The 25113-nt window shown below is 44.5% G+C and overlaps 1 protein-coding gene across 2 annotated transcripts in view; it reads right to left on the bottom strand.

Moving 5' to 3' along the window:
• Positions 1-25113, bottom strand: part of FGF12 (fibroblast growth factor 12) — a 216112-nt gene that overhangs the window by 127624 nt on the left and 63375 nt on the right. The window contains exon 1 of one of the 2 annotated variants that reach the window (XM_021536857.3): positions 9562-9664. The exons of the other annotated variant lie outside the window; for it this stretch is intronic. Within the exon in view, the coding sequence (XP_021392532.1) occupies positions 9562-9649 (88 nt within the window). The 5' untranslated portion in view covers positions 9650-9664. Of the gene's footprint in view, positions 1-9561; positions 9665-25113 lie in introns of those variants that run through there. 2 annotated transcript variants of the gene reach the window in all.

Raw genomic sequence — 25113 nt, 5'->3', positions numbered from 1 at the left:
GCTCTGGGTGGGAATTGGACCCATAAGTATCTTCCCAGCACATTTCAGGGCACTGCATTTCTCTTTCTGCACCCTGCCAGTCCATTGTCAAAACCTGATTTTCTTATTGAAACACTTTTTTTCAGTGGCCATGGACATAAGCAATAAACTCTTCCCACTGAGTAGACGCAGCCTTATGCCAGGACAGCCCTTAGCACAGTCCCCAAAAGGTACCCATGGCTATTTCACAAAGCAGTGTGCCTGTCTGGATCCTTCTGCCAGTTTGGAATTAGTTTTTTTTTTCACTACTAACAAAGAAAAGCCTCTGGTTTGGATATTTTTATACTTAGCAGACCATCATTTAGAGTGTATTGCCTGACCTTCTCTGGGAGGTGGGAGCATCCCTTGCCAAACAGCATGTTAGACAGAGAAGTATTGACCCAAAGGGCACGAGCTGTGGATGAGCAGGAGAGAAGCTCTCATGGGAGCACTCTCAGCAAGATCCACTTGCCAGAAATGCCAAACAAGTGTGAAATTCATTCACTAAAGTGTTTCCTCAGGAAAGGACATGCTCCCATTTAATTGCCCTCCTTATTCACGATTCACACACCATCTGAACAAATTTGATTGTTCTAACTCTGATCTTTTCTGACCTCAAAAACAAACCCCAGACCAACCCTAAAATGCAGCCACATCACCTTCTCAGCCAAGGTGCTGTAAACGAGCTGCAAGGCAAAAACAGATCTTCAGTGAGATGTTTTAAGATGTGTGTCAGCCATTTAGCAGGGAAGGTGGGACAGGGAAAGTGCATTTATTTGCTAAGCAGCCTGCAAGCATCTGGGAGCATGATTTATATTCCCACAACTGTCTCTTCAGGTTAAGGGTGAGCCCAGTAAAGGATTTATCACAGAAACTCCAGCAAACACAGAAACAGAGGAAAAAGCAAACCAGGTTTCTTTGTCTTAACCATTAAAGGTAAATTAGAGTTATTAGAGAGGAACACCCAAGCACAGCCACAGAACATTAAACCATATGTGAACATTTATATACATATTTGTCTGATCAACCAACTGAATATTTACAAAGATTATACCCTGCTTGCACTGAGCATAAATACCTGGGGAAATCAGCCTTTCACAAACAACACCTAACAGTCCCTCCAGCCTCACAAATACACCACCCAGGATATGCCTATGCTATTGCTAAACTGAAGCATCAGATAAGTAAAGGGCTTGGGCACACAGAACTGAGAGCAAAGGGAACACCACGCACTGGGACACAGGAGAGGGATCTGCACTTGAATTTCACTGCTGCCATTCAACATAGGCTCACATGCCCCTCTCTCCAGCACCAGAATGCCACAGAAGAGGATAAACAATGGCAACACTAAGTCGCAGGAACTCAGAAAAGCAGTGGCAGCACATTGGCTGTCCAGTCCCACCAGCAGTAGAATCATTATTTTCTTTGGTTTGGTTTTCATGTCACATTGCAACAAAAGAGGAAATCCAGAGCTTGAGAAGGAACTTGCAGTGTGGAGGACATTGCAATACTGTTCCAGTGGTTATCTGTAGACACAACAATGTCATAGAAAGGCCTGAGCATTGTGGAGTGTCATGGACACTTTTGATCCTTGTGCTTTTTCATTTTGAATGCTCTGTACAAGTATGTCCAGCTTCATCCTCGGCTCCATAAGGAAGATTGCATTGCCTGCCCCTCCCTCCAGACATACTTTGGATCCTCCCAGCAGATTTTCCCAACCTGAAAATAAGTAATGCAGAGGAGGGAATACCAGATTGGGTACTCCTGTCCACAAAGCAGGCACAGCATGTTTAACTACATTTTAAAACCAGTTTCACTAGAAGTTGCTCTTTCTCCGTTCCCTTTTATCGGTGCTCTCAGCTCCTTATTCCACTCCTATGCTCATGTAGGCCTCCCACTCCGTCCATGTCTTTTCCACCCACTGTATGTTGAAGTTTTGAATTTTAATCAATTTTATATGCTTCTGTATGCCCACACACATGCATTTTCCTACTTCTGGACCTTTCCTCTGCAGGACCCAGCATTTCCTCTGCATTCCACCCACAGTCCCTACACGTACACTTGCATGGTCCACAGCACATCAAAGAAGTCCATTTCAGAAGACAACCTGGAACAAGGGCTAAAAGTTGGGAACAAATTGACTGTCACAATCACAGCACAAAGCAGGGTCTTTTTTTCTCTCAATACTTTGTCCTATCTTCCCACGGACAAGAAACTTCAGCAAGTGGCATCAGGTGTAAGACCCTGCAGTCCTCACATCAAAGACTCCTGACCTACAACAAATGGATGTCCCAGCTAGTCCCACAGGCAGCTGTGGCTTCATAAAAACACTTGCTGAGAAACCAACAAGGAAAATAGAAGAAGAGACAGCAGAAACTGCCCACCTCAGCTCTGCCAGAGCCAAACAATGACTTCAGTCAAGTTGCCTCATCCTACTGTACTTACTGTTGCCCCCCCTTGCCTTGACAGCACAAAGCAAACTGATTAGGACCAAGCAGCAACTGCTGGGCCGTGCAAAAGTGACTTTTCAAGTGAACAAATGGCTGTGAGTGCACGTCAAAAGCAGGAAGAGAACACTAATAAGGAGACAATTATTTCATTTTCTTAAAAACAGATTTCTTTCCTATTCTTTCCTCTTATCTGGAACAAACAAAGCTTTGAGGGAACAAATACAATTCCAGAGATAATCCACACTTTGGATCCTGGAAGCATTTGGTACCAACTTCTGGAAAACAAAACAATGATAATGACTCATGCTGGGCCTGGGGGTGGCTCATCACAAATTTAGCAGCAGCTTCCATGCTCCCAGCTGAGATTGGCTTTGCTGGGTTGTTTTCACAGATCCCCAGGACTGCAATTTAGCACATGCAAATCGGCCCAGCAGCCAATTGCAGCCACCATGCTAGAAAGGCATAAACATGCCATTTAGAAAAATGCTTTGCCATACAAAACATGATTACCTCCTTCCATGCCATTTCAGGCTATAGGAAGAAACACTATTTTTATTATTAAACATTACGCATCTCTTTTCCTCCAAGGGGAAGAAGAATTATTTAAAGGCCTATTAATCAAACATTTATTCACACAATTGAAAGCTTTGCTCACTACCATTGCATCTGGTATCCATTACAAGCATCCCCTGTACTGGACACTTATGAGTCTACAGCTCAATTCTGTATCCAGTTTTGGGCCCCTGACTTCAAGGAAGACACCGAGGTGATCCATCCAGCTCCAGAACAGAGTTGGGGAAGAGTTTAGAGAACAAGTCCTGTGAGGAGTGGCTGAGGGAACTGGGAGTGTTTAACTTGGAGAAAGGGAGCATCAGAGGGGACCTTATTGCTCTCCTCAACTCCCTGACAGAAAAAGTTGCTAAGCATTAGAAAAGGCTGCCCAGGGAAGTGGTAGAGTCACCATCCCTTGAGGTATTTAAGACATGCAGATGTGGCACTTAGTGGTGGATTTGGCAGTGCTGGGTTAACAGTTGTACTCAATAATCTTAGAGGTCTTTTACAACTGAAAAAATTCTATATTCTACAAGCAATCTTATCTAGTTTTCAGACTATGCTGAACTTTTGATGATATATGTACAACCTGGACTAAAAAATTTAAAACTAGCATCAGTTTGGTAAAAAATTAAACAGGTTACTTCTGGAAAGCAGCAGAAAGGGCTATGGGAAGACAAGTGGCTTGGTTTTGAGACAAAGTTCAGTGAGCTAGAAGTAGATCGCTCTCACAAACAAAGCAGGAAGATTTCAATTTCTTTAATGAACAGGCTTTGCATCTGGGAACTGATGGCTGTGAAATACCTCCAAAGGGATTTGCTGGAAACAGAAAACAAGCCTACTGTCAATGCTCTTTGGACAGGACAAACAAGAAGAATTTTCGGGATGATACATACCACTCATCTCATAGTTCAGTAATGGTTCTGGTTGGGACTAGGTGCATGAATAGAGTTAAATACGCACTCAGATGGTTCAGTGAGCTGAGACTGTCTCCAGAAATACTCCTTGGTCTTCAGTGGACATGACCTGAGGACAGTCACACAGCTCTTAAGCTGAAAGCATCTGCTCTGAAAGTCATCAACTTTAAACATCTCCCTTTGACCCTGGATTCTATAGTTACACTTCAAGTGGAAAAATAGCAACACAGAATTTTAAACACACAGTCATTCAGGAAAACCAATGGAAAAGCTGAAAAAATATTTCATTATATTGTTAGCTAACACTTCCCATAAGTGTTTGAGTTTCTAATGCATCACAATTGTACACCTCAGACACCTCTTACTCTTTTCTTGGCTGAGATTGGGAAGTGAAGGAAGTTAAGCTTTATTCCTTTGCAAAACCATGCAAACATTTAGGTGAGAAGTGCCATAAACCAGCCAACCTCTTTATCATCCTGATTACAGATACTTAAGAAAATTCAAATTACTCTTATTTTGCTTGTATTTGCTCATTCACAGAAAGTAAAACATTTTTCAAATATGATTCAATATCAGTGGTGCTCTGGTAGGACTCAGACAAGTTTCAATACTCAGAAAACTGAGTGAAGATCCAGCAATTCCAGAAGCTCAGCTCTGTAACCTCAGACATCTGGCTGACAGGTCTGCATTGCTAAGCCACTTTACACCCAGGGAGTTCCTGGACCTGCATTTCTTTTGAAGATTAATGAAATAGTTTATTGCAAACTGAAAAATAAAATCCTGCATGTTATGAAAGACTTTCCTTTGCATAACTACACAGAACTTGCTGCAAGCACTTAAGAAGGTTACATGTATATAACTAAGTTCATTATCATTTGTATCTCTGGAATTTTTGTATGATAGAAACCAAGTAATTTTACCAAATAAAAATGTTAAAAAAAAATCATAATTTCCAGAACTGATTTTTTTTACAAAGATTCAGAAGCACTATGGGCTTCCAGGAGAGATGCTTAGCCAATGTCTGCATGAGAGGGTTACTTCAGAATAAAGGAAAGTGTGGATTTAAAATTCTATAGCTATTCTTGAATAATACCCCAGAGGAGTGCTCCTGTTACAATAAAAAAGAGTTTTCAGAGTTTTGTTTAATTCATTTCCCAGGTGAATTAAACTAAATCAGACAAAGGTATTCTTTCCACTAGCATATGAGTGTCAACAATAGGCATTCTCCCAGAACAGCACAGGTACTTAACTTCCACTGGTCAGCAAATGTTACTTTTCCAAAAACAGAAAATAGGAAGAGGGAGCCTGAACAAAATGTGTGCTGTAACAGTGGCAGAGAACGGCAGGCCAGACACCTGGTGTGTGAAGGAAAATGTACTGATGACCCCCAGTGTGATCCCAGAGCTTCTCAGCCTTGTGACCCTCTCCCAGCTCCAGCTCAGCAGCACTACGCCACCGTTCCCATCTCCCAGCAGCAATGCACATCCACACTCTGAGCTGGACAGATCAAAGCCTCTCTGTGCTCCCTGAACTCAGCAAGGAACTCCAGGTTCTGCTATCTGTCACTTACATACTGTTGCTTCCAGTAATTTGAAGTTGAACTGTGCAGTATTTGCTGTACACTCTAACTTGCTGTTTACTATAATAAACAGCAGTGGGAAAATTTTCAAGAACTAGTATGTATGTAAATAAAATGTAGATGGATGCATAGATGACTGCACAAGCAAACAATGGAGTGCCTGTTCTGCTCGTAAGCCAAATGCTATTCTTGAATATGGAATTGTACCTCCTATGTGTGTGATTCCATTTGCATCTAAAGATGTCTTGCACGTGCAGACACATTATGACAGTGCCATAAATAATCTCAGGGAAAATGCAAAGATGTATATGGGCAGCAACAGACTAGCTAATTAATGGCAGAGGCACAGCCTGACCCTGCCTACCTAGTCAGAATGCTTGTTCCTGTTGCCTCAAATATCAAACTTTCTGTTGTGATGCCTGGAGAAATATGAAGACCTACTGTGCCAGACATCATTTTAATTTGCCATAAAGCCAGTATCAATCAGTATATTTCCAGGAACATTTCCAAATTTCACCAGTATGAGACTCCCATGGAAGCCAAGGTCAGGATTTATTTTCAATATGAGCTTAATTTGTACTGAAGACATCAATTTGCAAAATAGGAACTTAAACTGAGAAGTACTCTTGCGAATGTTTGATAATAGATCAGTCTCTGGATACAACTAAACCTCTACTACTGAAAATAAAGCTGAGAATGCATTGATGCTGAATGCTATTGCTGGTTGATGTGAGAAGTAGCTGTGGTTTTAGCAATGGTGCATCCCACAGGAGAATCTGCACAGGAGCCAAGGGGAGGACAGGCATGAGACAGAACACTCATAGAGCCAAGTAAGAAATCCTTATGGAAGAAGACTAAAACACACTCACTAGCAGAAATCTCCATGCTTCTACTATGCAGTCTATGGGTACAGGGCCTTTTACATCAAAGCAGCTGCAAACCTGGTACAGGTCACCCAAAATAGTTTTTCACAGCTACATTATTTAATTTTTATCTTGAACTTAACAGTGTAGTAGCTATCTATTTCATAATTTTGGGTAGGAAGCCAAAAGCAAAAATAGAAATCTGGATGGCAAACCACATCTCCTAAGCAAAGGGGAAAAGAGTGTTAGCAGAGAAAATAATTAAAGAAAAAAACACTTAAAATTAACTGTGGTTGTACCATCACATCAGGAAATATCTCTGCGTGTGCAATACTATCAGTCAGCTTGCAAACTCTGAAACTAAGATAACAAGTGAAGCACCTGAAAGATTATACAGGATGTTGCTGTGCTAAAATACTTGTAAAGAAATTCACACAGGAAGAGGCTAAATCTCTTACTCTGCATTGTTATGAATTACTTGCACTTTTGTGCTGGCTTGGAGACCCATTAAGCCCCATTTTGCAAGGTGCTGTTCCAAAAACCACAGCCTGTTGCTAAGGCAAGGTCTGTACACCTCGGAAGTGGAGAATAAGGAAACAACAGACTAGAGTTAGATAAAGGAAAGAGGTGAGAGGTCTTTGCATAACAATAAAAAAATATTGCTAATATTTTTGCTAACATCACAATAGAGCTGTACAGTACTATACAACTACCTTCAATATTTCACTGTTTCTCTTTGAAGACTGTATTAGCTTTTGTCAGAATCAGGAGTGATCTAAGGCTCTGAGTCAGCACAACACACAAATATGAATCTGGCTTTAAATGTGTGCTTACATGCTTATGAGTTGTTTGCGTTAAAGAAAACATAGATATGAGGAAGGCAAAAGGTTTGGTCAACCTGTCAGAATAACTTCAGATCAGAGGATCAAGGACACATAAGTAGCTCACAACATTCTGTGCCACCACTGCTGTAGTCGATGTTTCCTCAGTCCTTCCACTCCCATAATTCTATAATCATTCTGCTGGTTTACATCTCTGACTGGCTTGGCCCCACAGAGCCATGCTGGGCACAGCACTACGCCTTTAGGGTTGTTGCCAAAGTATACACCTGTCTCTTGGGGCATGCTCAGCTTATGAAGAAGTTAGCAAGGAGATTTATCCTCCAGCAGGCCCACCCCACAGTGACCCTTTTATACGTGTAAGCTTTCATTTTACTGCGCATTTTTCAAGAACATAAACCCAAACCTTAACAGAAAATGAAAAAACACAGCCAAAAAGAGGGAATGGATTTTAGCATGCTGATTCAAAGCAACAGACCCCATCTGGAGTGGTCAGGCTCAGGGTGATGTGGGGTTAGTACCTGGAAAATAAACTCAGTTGGAGATCATTCCCATAGACTGTCTCCTTACAGCACAACATCATAAAATACAAGGACTATGCAAAGTCAATACCATTCCTCAGAACAGCGGTTGTAAGAAAAGACTCAGGCACCACATATGCATCAAGCACACTCCAGCACAGGATCCACCTGTAAAGGCAAACCAACTCAGCCAGGAAACTAGTAGGATACTATAGTTTATTATATATATAGTAAGTATAGTATCTTATACTAGATAGCAAACTATCTAGTTCACTAAAGTTACAGCCTAGCATCCCCCGTGGCCTGAGTACACCCCACTTTTACCAGTAGCTCATTGTTTTCTTTACTGCTCTTCCAAAAGACACAAACCAGACATTCACACATAGCACTATGATGAAAACTCCATTATAGCTTTTCACTGAAAAGAGACCAGTGTCTGTACTGCTTCCACATGCAATCACAATTTATTCTATTTATTTATCATATTGTTCTTCAAAGCAGGGCAGAACAGTCTTTGAAGGGAGTCCAGCATTCTCTCCCAAAGATTCCTCTGTAGCCATGAGGTTGTCACAGACAGCAACTTGCACACAAGAGTGTCATTGGAGGGAAGAGGCTATTGAGGCATAAATGGGTGGCTATAACCATTAACAGCTTTTCCTTAGCAAGGCCATAAGGGAATCCAGGCTACCTCAGCAACAGTGTTCCCCTAAGAACAGCCTTTCTCTTCAAGAGAACACCATTTGCACTGGAGGCATGGGTATTTTTCTCTTCTAGGACCAAGATCTCACAAAAAAACCCAACACAAGCATTAGGAAGAAATACTCTAAAAGACACGCTCATAAGCATCCAATTAGTAGCTTGTACAGATATTAATAAGAACAATAAAACAGGATTTCATTCCATAGACATTTATCCAGTGTTCTAGAGAGAGAATTCTGATTCATGGAAGAAACGTGTAGCACAGAAGAAATTGTAGAAATACCACTTTAAAAGTTTCAACAAGATCGTTCTAAAACTCAGAGGTACTACCACACCAAACCAAGGCACTCGTGCACTTATTCCCCTCTTCAAGAAGAACTCAGGAGAAGTGTTTAGGATCACCAATATTGTTCAGAAATTCACCCCACTGCACTTTTTCCCATCCTAGTGAAATGCTCTCCCCAACAGGGTAGGAGCTGAGAGAGGAGTTGGGAGTATCCTCAGGCACCCCATCAGGAGCAGGCAGGGATTTCTCTTTGCTTCTAAGTACACTGCCATTCAAAAACTCATTCAGCACCCTTCAGCACAAAATGACTGCGACATTACTACTACCAGAAGCACAAAGTATAGAAAGCTCTCACAGAGAGGCCAGCACTCTGGGGAAGGCTATCCCCATAATGGCCAGGTGATAACAGAAGGCACAGTTGGGAGTTCCAGGTGGGATGAGAAATACACGGGTCCCATATGAATAAAAATGTCCTGAGTGGGCTGCAGGTGGGATACAATAAAGAGGGCCATGTGTGAGGTAGGAATCTCTGTGAGGACAAAGGACACACGTGGGGTTCAGTGTGGGTGGGGGCTCCAGGCAGGATCAAGCACGGGGTGGGGTGGGGGCCAGGCCTCGGGCAGAGCGGGCCGGGCTGGGTGGGGATGCTGGGGGCGGAGGGGAGCCGGCTGTGGGGATGCCGAGCGAGGGGCGCTCGGTCCCGGGATGCGCGGCGGGGTCAGCACCGCGGACAGCGCCCGGCCCGGCCCGGCCCGGCGGGCGAGGGAACGGGGCCAGCCCGGCCGAGCGGCGGCGGGCGGGCAGCGAGGGCGGGGGACAAGGACGCGCGCTCCCCACCTGGGCTGTGGCTGGATCTCAGGCGCCTTCCACAGAGACACTGCAGCATATGCGAGCCTTTCTCCAGGAGAAGCCCGAGAATCCTCATGGATTTCACTTTGTGGCGCCCTCCCGCTCCTCGGAAAAGGGACCGGCCCGGAGCGGCCGGCTCTCAGCGGCGGGGCGCCGGGCCCCCGCGCCGCCAAACTTCCCGGCCCATCCCGGGGCAGGCAGGGGGACCCCGCCGCCACTTCTCGGGACTTGTCCGCCGGCGGAGGGCCGGCCGTGCCGGGGAGCGGGGCGGGCTGGCTGGAAGGACGTCAAGCCCTAGAAACACGCGCGGCCGGCTCCCAGCCCTGCCCCCTGCCGGCACAGCCCCCGCCGGGCCGGGCCGCGCCGGGCCGCGCCGCCGGGACCCTCCGCTCCTCCGGCGCGGCTCTGCCGCTTCCCCCCGCCACCGCGGCCCGGCCCCGTTCTGCGAGTCGCGGCGGGCAGGGAGGAAGGGATGGAGGGAGGAGACAGCCCTGCCGCCCGCCCCATGGTGGCCGCCGTGCGGGCCCGGCAGGGCCGGTGCCCGCGGGTGCCCGGCGGCAGAAGGCGCCGCGTGGGGGGCAGCGAGCGCGGCCCTGCAGCCCCCGGGGCTGGAACCGCGGGGCCCCAGCGCGGCCGGCAAGAAGAGACCCCTCTGGTCTTAAATCACCAGGTGCTCCTTGACGAGCACGCTGGAAACGAGGGAGCCTCCGTCTTTCCACCTACCCCAGGCACCGGCTTCCTGCAAAGGGCGCTCCGTTGAAACTAAAAGTACCTTATTTTTTACCTGCTTTTAAACTATCTCTGTTACAGTGTTGGCGCTTCACTGAGAAAGGTAGGACACATATTTCACATGCAAGGATGGTAAGGGAAACTAACTAGAACTGTCTCCAATTCATGAAATTACACAAAACCCACAACACAAGGCTAGAAAGCACAGCAGCACAGAAAAACTCCTTCAACAAAACAGTACTGTCGTATACAAAAGCTGTTCAAAAGAACTCTTTCACCTGAGTAATAGTGCACTAAAAAGCAACGCCCTCCAGGGACAAATAGGAACCCAGCACAAGGGTGAGTTTTTAGCTGAATTACCTTGTGCTCAAGCAGGGTTCCCTACTCACACACCACCTTTCAAAGCCTTCTCTGCTTTTGTTTCTCTTAATATCTGGAAGAAGTGACCAGGTGTCTGTGACCAGCTCAAGAGATGGATATTTTTCTAGAGACTGCACTCCAGGATGTAACAAGCTTCTGGCCAGCACTTCAATGGGATGAAAGAGTGTTACCATCTAGATCAGAATACTGTGGCACATAAACCAGGCATAACAAAAGAAATGCTGTTTAGGTGTGAGAATCTATCAAGCATGTGTGGCAAAATTAATATTTTTGAGAGCATCTGGAGTCTTTCATGCTCTCAATAAATATTCCACAGTTTTAGTTTTACTCTTGAATAGAAAAGGAGAAAAAAAAACAGTTAAAATGCTAAACATTTCATGAAATGGTAGCTCTTATTTTCCAGTCAACTCTACTTCATATGCTGAAGAACAGCACTTAGCTAGGAGCAAAACCAGTAGCATACAGTCAGGACTGTTATAAGGATGGAAGATATTACTAACATCCCTGGGATTCATGCTAAATTCAGTTTTTATTGTCTGATGTGACTTAGGCTGAAAAATCCTCACTCTGTCTTAATTTATCAGCTATTTTGGACAGGACCTTGCATATGCACCAAGTCATAGCAAAAAGCTTAATGAAACTGCCCTTCTCTATGTCCCCAGTTACCCAGGATTGCTGCTCCATCACACTCCTCAGAAATCCCTGCTCCCCAGCCATCAATCAATCAATGAAAGGCTACGGTGCCATGTCAGGGCACATATCAAACAGAGACTAGAGCAGTTACCTCTCCCCTTCTCCCAGAGTTGTCCTTCAGTCCTCTGCTACACCTGATCACCAGAGGGCAAGCCTACAGCCCTGCTGGAACAAGGCCTGTGCACAGTGAAGCCTTAAAACAGAACTGGTGGTTCTCCACTACTTCAGTAATAGCACAAAAAAATAATAGTCCTCTTTCTGCAAATGCTTCAGCAGCATGTTTGAGATGAGAACAATTCTGGGTCTGGCTGATGAAGGGCAGTACAGTGAGATCCAAAGTCAAGGTGCCCTCCTTGCTTAGCAGCCAACATGGAGCTGTAAATGAGGGGCTCTCATTTAGAGATGCCAGGACTGAAGTTCAGCACTAGGTAAGAGGGAAGAGTTGCACTTAGATGTTAAACGTGTCAAGCTAGCATGGGAATGGACAGATTTATCCCATGAACATGCAAGAGCAAGTGTCTTGGATCTGATACAGATGTTTGTTAGAATAAAAAGTGAAAATGCAACAGGTAGCTGAATTTTGAGACCTCTGTTCATTAAACACAGCTGTTCCTAGAAAATCTACTCAAAATAAAAACCACTAATAAATTCCATTTCTTTGGGGAGTTTCCATCAGCTTGCAGGCAAGTCTGATTATCCAGCACACTATGGGGTCAGTTGCTGAGTCACATTAGAGGAAAAGGGGGCAGACTCAAACCAATGAAAAGAATGAATATTACCTGACATTTCCAAAGAAGGGCCATAAGGACTGCAACAAGCACGTGCTCTTTCAAACTGAGTATGTTTAAGGAAGTTTAGACAGCAAAATGGAAGCATAAAGATGGTAAAGGAAGAACTGTGATGCATATGACTCAACTGTTTACATGACACAAAATACTCAGTAATATAATGTACCCAATTAGGTAAATCTTAGCCCAGTATACAAAGCTTAAAGAATTTGAAAGGATAAATGGAGTTGACATAAATTGAGATATTGCTAGATGTGTTAACTCATTTTAATCTGAAAACAAGGTAAACCAAAATAAAATTTATTTCAGTGCAGAGAGACAGCATGTACCCAAACAATACTTCAGTGGGACACAGTGCATAAATCTCACTATGGCTCCTCTGATGAGCTCACACTACTAAATAATAAAGCAAATAACATGTCAAAAGTTACTGTGAAAATGCTAGAGATATTTAGATTTTTAGCCACTGGTAGAACACAGGTTTTAGAAATGATAGCATGATTGAATAAAAGCAGGGATTTCATTTGCTGGAACACAAAGAAAGCTGTGAAAGCCTCACTGAGGTCAGAAGACATTTACAGGGAACACAATGTCATGTGTGTTTCTCCCTTATTAAATTAAAATGCCATTGGCCTTCTGAAGCACTGAATAGAAATGAGAATATGTTTAGGATTATGGAACTTAAATTAATACCTTCTGCTAAAAAGAGGAATGTACTGCACTCTGATCAGAGAAAAATAAGGTGATTTAGTCGACAAGGCTCTTTGCTAGGTATTAAAATAGCATAATGTGTATGAGTTCACCTGTAACAAAAGCCAAAAAAGAAAGAAAATCTACAAAAGCTCCAAGAAGAGACTAGCCAGGAAAGCTAATTTCCTTGTGTTCATACAAAGGCAGTAATAATCTTTCAGGGTGCTGGGTCTATGCTGTTCTGTTTTCACCCATGCTGAGTGGTAGTTCTTTGAACACTGTGATGGGTACACAGACAAGCAGCTTGTGCAGGTGCATTATTTCTGGTTGGTTGGTTTGGGTTTTGTTGCAAGTCTCTGCCCTTGTATTTTCTGGCCAAACACAGGCGGATATGATGAGAAAGGGCCCATTAACCTTAAGAGCTTTGTCCAAGCTGGTGCTGACGCAGAGCTTGCACCTTGTCCCTCCCTCTTGTAAATTTACAGAACTCCTTGCACTCGGTGCTCATTTCTCCAAGCTCACTCCATGGGTCGATATGTGACCAGTGACTTCATATTCTTCAGTGCTGGCAGAGAACCACTCCACAACACCTCTCCTTGCAAGAATAAAATCTACCAAAACGGGCCAAGCCCTTTTTAGTGCAAACCACTGTCACCATTGTGCTCTGGATATTTCTGCTTACCCTTTTCCTCTTGATGAAGCTGGCAAGGGACATACCAGCCACATACAGCTCCTACTGTACCCAGCTCCACCAAAGCATGGCACAATCACACCAGAGACAGTGGGAACTGCAGCACAAAGTTGAGAGGTTTGCTGAAGATCACACAATAAATTTGTGTACAAGTAGGGAATGAGCCTCTCCCTGATCAGTATAAAGCTGAACTAAGGAAAAGATTCTTCTGAAAACTCTACCATGAATAAAATATACCACACACCTTCTGAGAGCAAATAGGAGACAAAAAAAAAAAAAAAAAAAAGACAGAGTTTGAGTTTGTACATCAGACAAGAAAGAATAATTTCTTTGTTGCTTTTCTGAACAAGAGTGAGCAGAAACCACCAACTCCAGGTCCTCCTGGAGAGACTGACTTGGTAAAATCTCAGCCCCTTCTGAGCTCACCAAAGCAGGTTCTGGAGCAAAAGAAAATATGTCCCATAGCCTTGATAATTTAATAGGTTTATCCTGAGACATATAAAAAGCTTATAGTAATGAGCACTCAGGAGCTGAATTTCCTGACTTTAAGAAAAAATCTAATATTACATGTAAAGAAGGCTTTGTGTATTAAATGTCTCCAGTCTGAATTAGGGAGAAGTGGTTATTCTGAATATTTTTCAGCACAGTGACAATTCCTCAGAACCTGAACTTCTAGAGCATCTCCAAACATTTTGGCAGTAGTATAAGCAGCACAGAACAGATCCTCTGGAAAAAGAGGCAGCCAGACACTGTTCCATCCACTTCCACTGCCCAGCAGATGCCCTCAACTACAGGATGTCTCACAATGTGTTTAAGAACTCTTGATGGATTTCTCCCCAGCTACTTTTTATACCTATTTTTGGAAACCAGTAATACCATTGGCCTCCTAACTATCTTTTGGCAAGGAGTTCTACAGGTTAATCATATGGCAGGAAAAAGCTTTTATTAGTTCAAAACTCCTTCTCAATAGCTCCATTTAATCATTTAATGCTCACCTTAAGTTATAAGGTGAGCATTATAAGATTATATTGTGAAATAGTACTTTTATGTCCTCCATAATAGTCATGGTTTTATACACCTCTGTCTATTTCCTTCCTCAATTGTTTAATTTCTGAAGGCACGTGAAAATGCCTAATCTGTTCCATCATTGCCTGAGAGCAGCTACTTTTCACACTCCACTGACCTTGTCACTGTTTCCTGTGCCTTTCTAGTTCTATCACATCTTTTCTGAGATAGGATAACTGGAGCTGCACACAGTACTCAAGGTGCAAGTGCTCCAGGGATTTCTAGAACAGCAGGATGATAGATCCTATTTACTTTCTGTACCTTTTCCAATATTTTCTGCTTGCATCTGCTGAGGTAGCACTTCTAGAGAGATTCACTTTATCTGTGGTCTTTTTCCAGTGAGGAAATGGACCCCAGTAGCACCCCTTACACTTACCACAATATATATATTTATATACACCACTCCCCCATATATTTGGGTTTCATCAATGGGTGCATTACCCTGCACTCCTCCCCAGTTTATAGTTGTTGGTTCAGCAGATGCTCCATATCAGATGCTCCTTCTGCAGCTCTTTTATGTCCACTTCTGTTTCTCTTACTCCAAAGATTTTGTCTCTTCTTCATCCCTTCACTCTTCAAGATCATTTAAGAGCACATCCAGTACTGCACAGCTCAGTCCCTCTTCACTGGTAAGTTCCCCATTGAAGAGACCTGCTCTTTTTTCTTTTAGGGAAACACCCAGTGAGGAGGCATCTTAGAAATCCAGACTTGTGCCTCACCTTTACCCAGTTGCTCAAAGAACATTAAGGAATTTGGGGGGATGTCCCTCCCCCAGGAGACATGCAGCCCCTTACCTAGATGACCAAACCTGACTGCCAGTCCCCCACAGGATGGCTGCTGTGATTTTTTGCAGATGCAGTTCATGGCAGACCTCCAGATGTTGCCATGTTTGTCCTTTGAACGCTAGAGCTGCAGAAGCACCTTCTAGGTGCACCTCTTTGTTGGGTTCAAGTCCCCTGCCAGCTGTGGCTGCTGCTCCACATCTGCAGCCCTTCCAAGGGAAAACACGCTGGAAGGCAGAAGATCTCCCTCGCCTGCCGATCCCTCCAGGCTCAGAGGTTATGAGAGAGGAAAGCAGATTAAAGGGCTGTAATGCAGCCAGCACGGGGAAGATCTGACCCACAGGGCTCCAGTAATTGAGGCTATTAATCCACAGTAGGTAATGATGGCTTTGCCCGAGGCATGACCCAAGTTTTGAGGGCAGCAGATCACAGCTGAGCCAGGGTTTGGAGGTGGGCAGCAAGCCAGCCTGCTGGCCAGCAGAGCTCCTGGGCTGTGCTGCCCAGCAGAGCTCCTGGGCTGTGCCCACCGACAGCCCCTTGGCTCCTCTGCTTTCAGCAGGCAACCGCCAAGGCAAAGCCAGAGCTGGGATAGGTGCAGCTTCCAAATTCAGGATGTGCTCTAGGCTTTCCCTCCAGTTTCCTGCCTGCAACATGAACAACTGTCAGTCTGCTTTCCTCATCTAGGAGTGCAACCAATCCATCCACCTCACAGGGAAAAATTGTCAGGCTTAATAAAGGGGATTTTCTGAGGGTAAAAGTACAATGGACCAACCACGCAAAAAGCCATCTCCCCTTTCCCTCCAGCAAACTCACTCCTAATGTTCCAGAGGGCATCTGAGGTTGGGAGCAGCATCTGTGGAAGCACGAGCCTCCCCATCTGCCTACTTCCAGTGACACTTACAGAGCCTTTTGCTGTTGTCTAGACCTGAAGTGTATTTATTCTGGCATGCTAATACAACACATGTGGCACAGCCTCATCAAGACAAGCAAGTACTTGCCTGCCTGCCTTGGGAATGATGGTACAAGAAACACTTTCTGCTCCAATTCACAGCTGCTCCAATGTCAGAAAAGCCACTATCAGGACACCACAGTTCAGACCCTCACTCATTAAGTGACCACCACGGCTGAAGAGTGCACAGAGACACCTTTGAAAGAGATTTCTCTGGAAAGACCACTATTCTGGAACATGCAATTCCCAGTGCCTGCAGTATAGCACAGCTAAGGTTCTTTATCAGACCTACACACAGACTTGTCCCTGCTGGCTCTGAAAGGAAGAAAATGACAAAAGCTAGATATTAAATAATAATATTACAGTGCAGTTATAAAGGATCTATGTAGGTAAAGGAAAATTAATGTTTCAAGAGATTTGAGGATGGGATTTACAAGACCTTTGTAAGAGCCACCTTTGAAATCCTGGATTGTTAGGACAGGACTTCCTACTGGGTACATTTTTTCCAGGTGAACTTAAGACTTTTTGTCTGGAAAATTTCCTTTTCTGAGACCTATGTCATTTAGTCCTCACCAGAATGCAAGAGAGCTAACAAAAAAAAAAAACAAAAAACAAAACAAAACAAAAAAAAAAACCAAAAAAAAAAAAACAACACCAAAACCTGTCTCTCTCTCTCAGAGCACACTATTACTTTGGGGCAGTTGTAAAAAAAATAATTTAACATATTATTTTCCATAAAATTACATTTTTCTGAAGTATCTCAACTTTGCTAAAGTATTTTAGCAGTATTATGAAAATAAAATTGCAATTAAAGGCTTTGACCTCATCAAAATAAAACATTTCTGCAAGATTCTCAATCACAGACAACTGAGGAATACCAGGAGTGTTTGTCTGACAGCGGTGTGAACAGAGATGAACTTGACTTGTTCCCCATTAGGCCACAAGTCCCCCACTGCTCTGCAGCCCCCTGCACATGCATATCCACACACCAGCTTCATGGGACAGAGATGATTTTTTGCTGTTCATAGTTTCAGGACAAATGGTGGAGACAGTTGCTATGACCAGGCTCAGACCCTGCCAGCTACAAGGCAGAAAGAATCACTTTCTCCACCCTCTGCTGTAAGAGAAAACCCAAACCTAAGTAACATATTTTGGGTTCCTTTTTGCATTTGACTCATGGTCCAGCATCTTTTAAGGTTTCTGTTGTTAGCTTTTCTCTGCAGCCATTAGAACGAGGAAATCTAAATATGCCAAGTTACCATTCTTACATAATGGCTCAGGGATTTAAGAAAGGCCCCAAATCTTCTAAAAGTTAGCAACACCAGTTTGCAATAAGCACACCAGTGACAGGTAACATGGCTGGCTCCCAGGGACAGGAATCATTGCTGACATGTGACATACTGAGTAATGGCCTTATCCTGCTTTTGCTGAAAACACAGCAGTGCCAGCCCACAGACTGCTTATCAACCTCTGGAGAACTCTCCTCCCCTTTAAGAACATAAAAAATCCTACTTTCCTCAGCAGCTGAAGATATTTCACTTAAGATGGAACAAAGATTCTAGCAAATCCCATTGCAAAACATATATATTCTGGCAAATCAGGGAGGAACAAGAAGTGTTCAAGTCAAAGATGAGTGCTATTATGTGATTATTGCTATGGAGAACAGCAAGAAAGAGGAAATCACAAAAGATGGATGACCAATGGGTGGAATTTCAAAGAAGAGAAAAATACAGGAGGAAAATGCTTCTGTGTGTGAGCAGATAAATCAGCCAGGCATTTCTTTATCAGGCACTACCAGAGGCCTTGAAGGTCAAGCATTGCAATGACTATCTACTTCCCACAGGCAGAGTTTAAAACCTGGACCACACTACACACAGCACATGTGATGGACCTGGCACAGCAAAAAATGCAACTCAGCACAAGCTAAAGCTGTAACTGCAACCACAGGATGGACTGAGGAAGGATTAGAGGAGACCCTAAGAGGTTTAGGGCTGGGTGCAGAGGATTTTCCAATAATGTTAGAGAGATGGGGCCAGTTTCTGATCTGCTATAACTGATACTGCTCCAAGAGGTCTGAATTTAGCCCATACATTTCAGGCGCTGATATATTTATTTTTTTTCCTAACAGACACTTTAGGTATGCAAAACTGAAATTCTAAAGCTGAGCTGCTGCTCTGTCAGCATGTGCTAAGCTATTTATGAGTCACTAAAACACACCTTTTCTAATTCTCACCTTAGCTTGTGAATGGCATGTAGCCAGGATGCCTTTTCCAGCTACTTGAGAAAAGTCACCATAGTGTGCTGTGTGCCAGGCTGCTGGCAGAGCCACTGCACTGGCTCTGCTACAGGACATGCTTGACCTCTAGCCAGACCTGCATTAGCCCTCTGCCTGTTTGCATTTGGGACAGTCACAGACATTATCTAAACAAATGTCACCCAATGGCAGCAATAAATTTTGGCAATTTCCCTCAAATGAGAAATCCTCTGCAGAATCAAAAACCACAACTGCAGGCTTGAGTCACCCCATGTCCCCAGTGCTGCCTTAGCTCCACACACCATTTCTCTCCCTGCACAAACAATCCTACCTGCTACAGGGGGCTCACAAGTGAGTGGAACCACAGCCATCACTTTCCATTCCCAAAAAGCTGCATCCCGCAACTCAGCAGTGAAACAGTAGTTACAATGGGGAAAAATGTCCAATTAAAGCACAGCTGTTCTGAGCCAGTTCTCATGTGTCATGCATCCACATCCTCAGACCACTGACAAAATTATTTCCTTTCAGCTGGCATTTGCTTAAAGCTCCAACACAGAGGCAACCTCAACTATGCAGCATTCAGGTTCACATAAACCCTCCTTAGATGTTACATCCCAGCAGTGAGGACTCCATTTGCTCTATCTAGATATCTTGAACACCAGCCCCACATTCAAATCCCTACACTCAGAGGTTTGACTTATTTTTTCTCCTCCACTTTGGTTCCTTGACTGTTATCCTGATCCCAAAGGGGATTTTCCATCTCCCACTCCCCTTCTCAGCCAGCTGCTGTGCACAGATTTAGCAGGATGACTCAGAAGCAGGGAATGACAGCTCAACATTTTCCTGCTATAGAGCAATCACTGCCTCTCTCCAGAAGGTCCTTGGGTCAGGATTGGAGGTTCTGCACAAGGGAAAGGAAAGCAATGGCTTCTTTCTGAGAAAAAACAGACCCAACTCTGTGGACCTCCTGCTGCTTCCCTCTGTCACAGCCTCAACTTGTCCTTGCTTAAGCCTCACAGGAGCAGCTTGTTGTAAAGCACAGTTTAGCTATTTGCTTTTCATGACAGCAGAGCCTCAGAGTTCCCAAGGTCAGTGCCAGGCACTCTGTGAGGCAGCACACGACACTGGAAGCTGTGAGGAATGGGAAGGCAGGTTCCCAAGGTGGTGTCTTTTCTTTTTCCCTGCTGAGTTACAGCAAGTGTCACGGCCTCATCATCTATTTTTCATTCCCCAGTGCTCAGTGTCAAGCCATAATGAAGCCATAAGGAATCCAGCACCACTCAGCAGTGCACTAAAGCACTCTGGCTCAGCTCTGCAGAGCTGTATGGCACAGTGTGCAGTGTTGCAGAAGGAGGAGAGTCTGATATCAAGAATGCTCCCCATTTTTATACACTACGGTCCCAGAATGGCAGTGATAGCAAGTGAGAGCAAGGCAGGGCTCAGAAAAGCCTTGCTCCTCAGCTGCTCTCTCAGTCACCACCCTGGGCGCAGCAAGAGCTGTCAGGCAAGGCCACAAATGTCCAAGGTGGTTAATGTCAACAGCCAGCTACACAGAGGCAAGCAGGCAGAAGCAGAAGGATCCATCTCAGGATGATGTTCTCAGAGGACAGATGGTCAAAGATAACTTCTGAAAGAGTGCCTAAGTAGGACTTCTGGGTCCCCACACAGCTGCAGTAACTCAGCTGCCTTTCCCCAGGCCCGAGGCATCACTAAATCTGGCAGCTGGGGAGAAGAGCATTGCTGCCAGTGCCCATGGATGTGCACTGGACATAGCATGGCCACGGGTCAGACTGTCGATGCAGAGGAGCGGGCATCACTCACGGGGAGAGCCAGGGATCCCTCCTGGTGCTTGGCCACTTGGCAGAGCTCCCCTGGGGTCAGGCAGGGCACCTGAACTGTCTCTTTGCCCATTTATCCAGCCCAGAAGTGGGGTCAGGTCTCAATGAGCACAGAACACCTGGCAGCCCCAGTCTCCAGGTAAAACTTGCAGTGCTTTTGATGAGATAGAACAGACAACAGCTTTATTTGTACACCATTGGGGCAAGCATCTGGAAATGGGCTACATTAACACAAAGTAAATCAACAATCAGGTACAACCTCAGAGCTAACATCTACTCCAGCCTATGGCATAGTCTGAGCAGCTAAAACTGGAACAAAGCAATTCCTGGGGGGCAGCTCACAGGGGAAAGCCTGCACTGGTCTGTCAGGGATGCAGGCAGAAGTGCTTGGATAATCTCATTTTAAAGTATTGTTCTGATCTTCCACATCTTGCTTTAACAGTTAGGTACTCACCTTGTAGAAACTGTTGGGCCATGTCTCTGGTACTCCATAATTTTTTCTTCCACAGTGGCACTCTCATCAAGGAAGGTTTCATGGAAGACGCCTGCTGAGGCCAATTATCATTTTTCCTATGGGTGTTTACACCAACTAGGATTGATGGAAATGGGCACTTGGCCATCATGCCACACAGCAGCTGTGTTTGCACTGCACTTCACCGAGACCCTGCTATTTACATATAATATTCTAACTTTTCAAACTTCCTTTTACTCCATGCTACAAGTTTTATATTTCCTCACTATCTCATTTGTAAGTCCTGTTAAGATCTAATGCTCCTGCTAAGATTTTACACACCAGAAAAATCCTGCTGAAAAGAGAGCTCAGATGTGAAGGTGATGGTTCAGCCCAGGGTCAGGGCAGTTAACACAGACATTAAATACTGTGCAGACCAGAATGATGCTCTTCTGTTAACACATCACAAGGCATTACAGAAGATGGAGCAGCTGCCATCCACTTTCCTAAGAGCAGTAGCTTTGAACATCCTTTCATATTCTTATTTCTGTCAGGATTTTCCTACCCCACAACTGCTCTTGAAAAATAGGAGATTCCTGGTGGCTGGGACCAAGCAGGAACATAAAGATGCTGTTTTTGCATGTGCTGCAGTACAGCAGTTTTGCCACGTGGGAGGCCCAACTGGTCAGCACTCCTCCCCAGTCTTTTTTGGAAAAGGGAGAATAGGTTTATTCTGAAGGCTTTGCTGATTCTTATTCTTTACACAAACACTGTATCCATAATCTAAGCATCATTTATGGGTTTACAGAAGCTTTGCTCTTTGGTGGTGCATAGTTTAGCAACAGACTTTCTGCATATTTAAGGGTTATAAATGATACTATGTTGTTTCAAAACTACAGGCAATACTTTCCCATAGTTTTATGGTTGTACTGAGATGGGTCCTTGACTGCTGGCAGCAGTAGGGGTCACTGTAGTGTGTGTTAAGTGGGAGAATTAAACTAAAAATAAAAATCTAAGGGAAAAAACCAACAAGCTGAAGCATCTTGTGACAACTCACCCCAGAAGCCCTGTCAATCTGCCAGGACTGCATTACCAAGAGTTGGGAGAGAAGCTAAACCATCCACTGTGTAATGCTCAAGAGCTCTTTAACCCACTCCATCTTCAGCTGCTTTCCGTTGCTGGCTGCTTTTAACCTAGTTTTCAATCTCCAGAACTCTTATTTCTGGCTGCAGCTTTCATTAGCAGACATGCTCCCCATTCAGTTCCTTCCAGAGATGTAGGCTACATCCCCAAAGTGCCTTTTTGGGAAAGTTGTCTGCTGCACTTGCAGCCAAAGGGTGCAGTGTCCTGGAAAACAGGGAGGAATGTAGCTTCCAAAGTACATTTTTCCCCTCAGTACTAAGAAGCCAAACCCCACTGGTGAATTTTGTAGATGAGATTGTTCTTCCCTAACCATTACCAGTTTTGTTTCCAAAACTGATGTGAAAGACTGTTTTTTAAGGACTTGAAGGGCTCTTCTCCCTTTGTCTCTTTCCCTATCCTTTTGGAGTGGTGGGTGATTCATTGTCTTTCTCTACTTTTTCACACCTCCATTATTGATGCCCTCTTATACAGGCAGCTGGGGAAGAAACAGCTTTCAGGAAGTCCCAGTGATCACAGATATGCCCTCATCCTCAGCTTGCTAAGTGCTTTCTTGCTGAACTGCCAGAAATACTGATTTCCTGAAATACTCATGATTTGCTGCAGGAAAATCATCTCCTGTCACTACACAGACAGGCTGCATCAGGGGAATGCAGCAGTCTGGGGTCCCCTCTGCAGAGGTGCTCACATAAATACCTTGTGACCTCCCTTACTGCCTGATTTAGAGGCTGTCAGTCTGCATCTTGTCTTCCTCCAGAACTAGCTGCGGTCTGACAAGATCAAGATGGACATTGAAAAGTGATTTTATAGTGTAAAACACTTCAGTTGAAGCCTTCTCAGTTTCATACTCTATACCATCCCCTTAGTCTTCCTGGGAAGAGGGTACAGGGCTTTCAAAGGCTGGGGCACATGCTTTCTTTTCAGAAGTGTCCACACTCTTTTTATTGTCAAGTGACAAGTTTCCCTAAGAGGGAGGGATGTAAACTGTCTCCAGTCCCAAAGCCTTGTAACCATGTCAGCAAAGCACCACACTTGGCTACTAAGGTCTGCTGGGAGGCTGGATTTTTCAGCTCAGACACCCCAGCTGTGTAATTACACAGCCTGCAGTCTTGAAGCAGACTGAGTCCAGCCAGCCCAAAACACAGCCCAGACAAGTTTGCATCTGGCTGCAAAAGATCTTGTAAGACATACCCATGACTACTGGCATCAGCTCAAAACACTTCTTTGGTTTAGAAAGCATCAATGCCAGAGGATAGATTGGGTGTGCTGAACATCAGCGGCAGAGCTGATCCCACAACAGCTGTGTGCGTTAACAAATCCTTACAGTCCGCCTTGGCAGAGACGCTGAGCTTGGCATTTCTGTCCCCACTTCACAGGCAGCGACATTGCAGCAGGACAGGAATAAGCAGCTCCCAGAGCCTCACACAAGCAGCCCACAAGGCCATGGAAGGAGCTCTATTACAAGTTTGCACTGAGGACTCTTGGTGCCATGTGCTGGGCTCAATGCCCTGCCAAGAAGAAGCAAGACTCTGAAACCTAAAAGCCTGTCCCACACCTCCACACCAGCTGACTTCCCACCATCTCCTGTGGGGTTTCCAGTGGCTTTAAAAACAGCAAGTTTTGCTTGATGGAGGTCAAGCCACAGAATAAGTTTGGTCATCTGCTGTCACAGCACATTCTGTGGTGGAAGTAACCCAAATCTACTGCATCCCTTTCCTCTGCCTGAACCACAAAAAGCTGTTTTCCTTTAAGATGGCCTTATAGCTGGGCTTGCTGCCTGCCAGGCTTGTGGTCATACTCTCTCAGGCTAATCCAGTACAAAAGGCACTGGCTGCTCTCCACTCCAAACCCCTGCCAAGCTGTGAGATAGATGGAGCTGCTTATAAAATGTATCATAAATTGGAACAGCGTAAGAAGCTAACAGCAGTTGTGCTGAATGTAGCAGCCTACATCCCAAAGGACCTCAGCACATCTGATTTACAAAAAAATGCACTCAAAATAACAAATGTTTTTGTAATTCAAGAAATTTCTCGTTAAAGTCAACCTCTGCAAGACTTTTGCAGTAAGATTTCATTTGAAAACCTGCATAAATCATCCTTAAGTGTTTGTTTTAAGTATGTAAGCACTAGAAATACCCAGTGCAGACAAACACTGGGGAAAAGCACACACACTCCTCATCATGCCCTTGTATTGCTTTTTTTTATTCTGGGTGATGAGTTTGTGATTTCACATCCCACCCCACACCTACCCAGAATTTAGAACTTTTCACTTCTTACAACCAAGGTACCTCCCTGACCTCCACCTGGTTGGCAACTCTATGGCTTCCCAAATGCACAAAGCAACAACAACAAAAAAAGCCCAAAGCTGGAAGCTGAAACTCAACAAAGCAAAGTTCAGAAGTATTTAATGTTGAAGCATTGGAACAATTTAACAAGGTGAATCTTCTGTCACTGGAAAGTTTCAAAGCAAAAGGGGATATTTTCTTTATTCAGCACTGCACTTCAAGCAGGAGTCAATTGAGGGCAGTCCTGTGACTTGCACTCCACAGGAGGTCAGACTGAAAGATCACAAGAGCCTCTCTGACCCCATAACCCAGGAATTAATACCTGGGAGGAGTTTCTTGTAAAATCTGTCAAACCACTGCCCTTTAAATCCCTACCTACAGCTTCTCTGCTATGAAGCCACAAAAGTAAAATCAATTAAAGAACAGGGAAAATGGAAAAGAGAAAAAACAAGAAGCTACTGACTGATAAAGGCACAGTGAAGGATGATGGAGGTTTGAACACTGCCCCTGCACCAGGCTGAGCAGGACCTGTTCTGAACTCCTGGAGATCATGGGATGTTGGCTGTTACTGATTCTGCTGGTACTCATGTCCTCTGCAGGCAATAGAGGACAAGGGTTTGCATTCTGCAGGACTACAAAACCCGTGTCACTCCCAAACTCTGAACAGCTCCACTGCACAGACAACCAAGCTACAAAGCTATTAGTCATTCATTTGAACATCCTAACCAAGCTACTTTTGTGATTATAACTGTAGACCAAGAGAGACTGCATACATACAACAGGAAAAAAAACTCAACACAACCCA

This window comes from Lonchura striata, chromosome 10 (genome assembly GCF_046129695.1).
Source record: "Lonchura striata isolate bLonStr1 chromosome 10, bLonStr1.mat, whole genome shotgun sequence".
In the NCBI taxonomy this organism is placed as follows: domain Eukaryota; kingdom Metazoa; phylum Chordata; class Aves; order Passeriformes; family Estrildidae; genus Lonchura; species Lonchura striata.
Note: the sequence above shows the minus strand (reverse complement) of the source record. Positions and strands in the feature narration are given on the sequence as shown.